The sequence below is a fragment of the Uloborus diversus genome, chromosome 1 (assembly GCF_026930045.1).
Source record: "Uloborus diversus isolate 005 chromosome 1, Udiv.v.3.1, whole genome shotgun sequence".
NCBI classification, from domain to species: Eukaryota; Metazoa; Arthropoda; class Arachnida; order Araneae; family Uloboridae; genus Uloborus; species Uloborus diversus.
In genome coordinates, this window is record NC_072731.1 from 29,850,182 (window position 1) to 29,856,181 (window position 6,000).

Sequence of the window (6,000 nt, forward strand, 5' to 3'; positions counted from 1 at the left end):
TCGAAAAATTAAAAATTACCGTCGGCTCAACGGGAATCTAAAAAAATGACACAAAAACCGGTTTTGCCATCTCATATTTGTTTCTATAGTCTCCAATTCGGCAATATATCACCAAATGATCGTCAGTCTGAGACGCTATATTAGTTTTGCATTAAAATAAGTAAATTAATAGCCAAAAAAATGAGTAAAGAGGCTTTTCAGAATACCCGATCGAAAACAAAAAGAGAAGTGCACAACTGGAACGTACTCACACAACCCACATGCGAAAATTTATCCTTCTACAGCTTAGCATTTTTGAATTATGACTTATGAGAGATACGTACATCCAGCTGCAAGAAACAAAGCAATAATTAACTTGTTTGGTACCTGAATGCAGTATTAAAAATTCTTTCAAAGAGGACTAAAATAGAAAGTCATACTGAAATTTAAGCAAATAATTTTATATGAAAAAAATAACTCCCTTTACTTTGTATTAAAAAGTAAAACATCAAAGGTCTTTTTTTTTTCCGAAAACATCGGCCAATTCCATCGGCTTTTCGATATTTTTTAAGGCCGATGGGCCGATGTTTCCTGCAAGTTAGCATCGGCCGCCGATGCCGATGCCGATGGCTAAATTGTTGAACCATCGGCGCCGATGCATCGGCCAGGCCGATGCATCGGTCGAGTCCTAGAAATAATGGTGTTTTTCTCAGTAAAAATATTAACAGCGCATATTTTTTTTTTAAATAACAGTACAAGGAGTTCCGTCAGAATTTCAATATTTACGTGCAGTGTTCCATCAAAGGGAAAATGTAAGAAACCTTGAATTATACCATAAAAACACACCAGCTTTTTCTTTTCTTTTTCAAAATTTATTTGAAAATTCACCGAATTTCAACCCAAAAAGTCAGAGGATCAAAAAAGAGAAGTTTCCCATTTCTAAAAATATTTAAATTGAAATAATGACATGTGCACTGAGAGACATCCAGCTGGTTTTGTTCAACCGGCAAAATGTCTTAAAACTTTCATTCCATACCTACCATGCCGGAAGAAGCGAAGAATTACATTCATCTTCAAGGACTCCCAACAGTTTCTATGACCCAAGTTCGTTTTCGAAAGAAGAGAAGAGGGGCAGTCACAGCCCAAAGACCAGTTCCTACTACCATAAACATAAATTTCGTTTTTCGTCGTCTGCGAATTCGGAAACAATTAACTGTTGGAAACAATTCAAAACCGTATTATTATCACGCAGAAAGGGAAAAGAATTTACTTAATAATGTATATGAAAGGGAATAAAAGGCAATTCTAATACATTTAATAATAGCATAGTTTAAAAAAAAAGCTCAAAATAAACCTTTTGATAGTAAAAAGCATAATTTCAGTAAATAAATTTCTCTATTTTTGAATGGCAATACTTATGAAAGAAACAAGTTTATGATGAAGAGAAGATTTTTGAAGGGCATTGCTTCATTTTTACTCATAGACTAATAATAAGAGTAGACCGAGCTATGGCAACCCTTTTGCTGCTCATAAACCAAACCATGTGACTGGTGGATATCCTAGCAACAGAGGGCGTTAATCGTAGCAGACGATCAACGCCAGCGCGAAATAAAATAAATAGAATTAATGGAACACGGAAGAATGATCTTTTATGGAGTCCGATTTGTAAATTTGTTATTCTAAGTTGTAAATATTTTGTTTATATAGTGAGTTTTTCGTTTAGATAGCATTGTGCATTTTCTTTAGTCAATTTCAATAACTCTCTAAGCAATAAAAGATGCAAGCGACCAAGAAGAATCAGCAAACGGTAAGATTTTTACCTACAGTTTCAATTTAAGATACCGATTAGTACATTTTTGCGTTAACGCAAAACGTTTACGCCATTTCGTTCACGCCAACTCTGACAGCTCCAAATGAAATAAAAGTTACCGAAAACTGATCAAAAACTATTACTAATGTCAAAATAATGCATAACTAAAAGAAAAACAGTTCAATCTCTGCACCTGGAAGTTTTTTTTAATGAAAACACATTGTCGTAAAATACATGTCGAGTGCCAAACTATAGATAATGCTGCCATCTAGCAACCATGCTGCCAAAGTCTTCGCCAAGCCCTTCCACTAGTCACATGATACATCTATGAACCAATTTTCTTTATCAGAAGAATGAGAAAGCTCGGTCTACTCTTATTATTAGTCTATGTTTTTACTTTCTTCTATCTTTTCTTTACTAATATTTTCTCAATGATTTAAAATTTTTAACTGTTGCCATCTTATGTTTGTTAACAAATAAAAATTTGGAATTAACTCAAGCAAGGCTTTTAAAATAACTTTAAATTTTCGCTCTTTGTTTTGCTTTTGCGATAGTGGGGTCGTTTCCAAAATTTTAAAAGTATTTTTTTCTGAAAGAGCATGCTTAAAAACATAGGATCTGACCATTTTTTAAAATAATTTAAGTTTAATATTTTAAAAAATTAAATCGGTGCGCTGTTATTGCTTAAGCTTTTGCCGATGACATCACAAATGATGAAATGCCATTCAGTGTTGCCATTCACAGAGCGAAATATTTAATTCTCGTCTTTACTCACGTGTATTGGCAACGATATGGTTGATAGCAAGCGTAGAGTGCAATTTTAATTCGCTTCTTGATTATCATAACTTGGAAACGGCGATAGAAAGATGCGCAAAAGAGCATCATTTGTGGCGTCATCAAAACCGCGCTTTGCTGGAAAAATTGGACATTTTAAAAAAATAATTAAAAAATAACTGTTGGGAAAATAAAAGTATTTTCTGGGTCCATGTTTTTTTAATTATTATTATTATTTTTTATTCTATCAATTTCAGTGACAAAAAGTACTACTTTTGACTGAAGGAAACAACCCCATTCGGAAAGTCCTTAAGCTTTTTGTGTGCGTAATTTTATTTTTTCTGGAAATATTGCTTTCTCCTCAAGCATGAGGAAGGACAGAATTCATAAGAAGTATAGAGAAGAAAGTTTCGTGATGGCCACAACATATTAGTTTTCTTCTGTGTATGAAGAAAAGGAAATATTGTATCGAAGAAAATTTTTAAAATTCAAATGATTGCTTATTTTAATGACCCCTAAAATAAATGTTGACTCGTTTTTTCAACACATCCGTTATGTGGGCAATCGAAACCGCCATTTAAACATTTTGGAGGAAACGATCGGCTGTAATGCGATGCATTTTGCATAAATTTTAATTTATGCAAAAATAATTAATAAATTTTAATAAGCTTTAAAGCTTATTCAATAATAAAAAGATGAGTGTTTTAGAATACAACTTGTTTTTAAAATGAAAGCCGCGCCTTGTTGAAAGTCGCGCCATTAACGATCGGGAAATTTTCATTCGGGAAAGTTTTAATTAATTTTGCTAACATCATAAAGTATTAAGCACAGTTTTAACTTCCAGTACGATCATCATTAGCGGAACATATATCCCGAATACTGGTTTCTGATAATGATAATTAGTCAACTTCCGATAGTCTGCCGTTCAATACAGAACTTAAAACCGTGATAGTGTTGTACACATGAGGATGTGCGACAAAATTCAGTGGTAATTAAAAGGAATACAAGCCAAGAAAATATAGGAATCTTTAATCTCGCCTATTGTCGTCATATTTTCGGGGTTAACATGTTGAACCAAGAAATGTTACAAAAAATTCTTGACACTAGACTCGTTATTTACGGGATCAGGAGAAGGTAAATATCCCCCCCCCCCGCCCCGATTTTGAGAAATCAATGCATTTACCTACAAGTAGGCGTGATTTTTGTTGTTTTTCACACCAAGTTGCATTAACTATATATGCCTTTTGACCCCCGTCCTTGTCTGTCTCGCAAAAATCGAAATGACGGCCAACGAACTTAAACATTTTATTACCACGTTTAAAATTTTTGATTTTCCATTCATAACAATGACACACTCTACTCATTTTCAAGGAATTTCGCTGAAGTAACCATCTCCCTTACAGAAGATTTCAGTTGGCGGATTATAGTAAGAAGGTCGGGGTAGTTTCATTCCAATATGATCAACTTTTCATTTTCTCCATATCTCACTGTAATGTTCTGAAATCATCGTTACAATTCTATGAAATGTCTTTTATTTTCAGGAACGATGCTGTCTACCAAACCACATAGAGTGGGCAGATGCTTTCGTGGTAGTGTACAGTGTATGCGACAGGGGCACATTCGAAGAGGCTCGACGACTTCTTGAAGCGGTGGCTCTAGGCAAAGGTGCCAGAAGGGCACCAGCTATTCTACTAGGAAACAAGCGAGATCTTGAGCGAGGGCGGCGTGTGGCAGTGGATGATGGACACGAAGCGTCTCTCAGGCATCGGTGTCAGTTCTACGAGGTGTCTGCAGCGGAAAACTATGTGGGAGTCTCTTTGGCCTTCCAGTCTTTGATGCGCGAAGCTAGGGCAGCGCAACAACTGAGGACATTACCAGTGTCGAGAAGAAAGGCTGGGCCAGCTCTGTCCAAAATGATTGGAATGGTTTTTGGACGAGGCGACAAGGGTGCGTCGGACAGAAAAAAGAGACCATCTCTATCGATCTGATGAAAGTAAAGTAGGAGCAAACTCAACCTGACAGTATTGTGAAGGCTGGGCAGCTCCTAATAGCAACATTACGACGCTGCCAGGTTAGGTAAGCCCTAACTATAGATTGTTGAAAATAACTAGGAGCAGTTACTGAATGCCACTTTGAAACATTCATCATGCATCCCAAATGCTGCCAATTCAATGGAACGGGCGTCAAGCTCTACTTAAGTTGCTTTGATTTCTGATTCTATAAGAACGGTTGATGCCTTCGTGATGGTGTATAATCGAGGACAGGATTTTAGACGCTATTCATGCTCCAAAGGAGAACCTGGTAGAAAAAAAGAATTTCATTTTCGAAAAAGAAATTCTAGTTTTTGGAAAATATTTTCGGTTTCCTAGTAGAGATGAAAAATGTAAAACACGGAACAGTTCCTGACATAGTAGAAAGCAAACAGTGGATTAAAAAAGAAAAAAAAAGATCCTTCCTACTCATCTAAGGACATTACGAGGTAAAACCGTGGAACACATTTCTCAATCAAGATGTTTAGGTGGTAAAAGGATTGCATGAAACGTGAGTGATATGCAAATACCAAGAGCAAGAAAGTCATAAAACAGCATTAGGCTCGCTCATGGGGTCATCAGCGGTACTATAGTTACCCAATTGGCAAAAAAGAAGAGAAAAAAAAGGGGGGGGGGGGTAAAGAGCAAAAAAATGCTGTAAAGCGTACTGTACAGGTTACATCTTATAAACGCATTTTCGAAGTTGCATATCGTGGGGTGTATCCTACAAGTAGGTTACTCCACTCAGTGAGTACCACCCAGTAAATGCACCTCATTTTTTTAATGAAAAATTAAGGTTTCAAAACATTTTTTTTTAGATGAATTGGCAATAGTAACTCCCTTTTACCCATTTCCAGAAAGAAACGACTAGAAAATGCTGTGTTTGTCCACCAGTTAGAGTGTTCATTCAACTTTAGGGTGTTTATTCAAAAGTTGGGGAACTTTTTTTCATTTCAACCCCCTAAAAAGCTTAGATTCATAACCATAAAAACTCATACATTAAAAAAAAAAAAACTGCATACATCATTTAATGCGTTTTTACTGTCATGTGGTAGACACAACAGTTTTTAACGGTGCTATGAATCTCTGAAAAAGAAAATGTGCTTAAGTGTTCATTCACTATTCTGTCTTATAGATGTAGTATAACTAGATGCACATTGCACAACTGCGAAGCGGAAAGCATTGGCCGCCTTTGAATGCGCGAATCTTGAATTAAACAAAAGCAAAAGTAAAAGCAAGCCGTAGTGTACGAGACTCGCAACGGGACTAGAATCTAGATATCTGACGTCCACAGAGTTAGGAGGCGCCTTTCATTGGTCTCCACAAGATTCTCTCTATTGTGTGGACACTTAACGAGCGTCCGCAATATGAATGCTTCTCCCCTTTCGGAAAACGTTCGTCTGTCTG

The 6,000-nt window shown here is 36.2% G+C and overlaps 1 protein-coding gene across 1 annotated transcript in view; it reads left to right on the forward strand.

Annotated features, from left to right (window-relative positions):
- Nucleotides 1–4,624, forward strand: part of LOC129234334 (ras-related and estrogen-regulated growth inhibitor-like protein) — a 29,923-nt gene extending 25,299 nt beyond the window's left edge. The window contains exon 3 of the mRNA XM_054868326.1: nt 4,105–4,624. Within this exon, the coding sequence (XP_054724301.1) occupies nt 4,105–4,551 (447 nt within the window). The 3' untranslated portion in view covers nt 4,552–4,624. The remainder of the gene's footprint in view (nt 1–4,104) is intronic.
- The last annotated feature ends 1,376 nt before the right edge of the window (nt 4,625–6,000 follow it).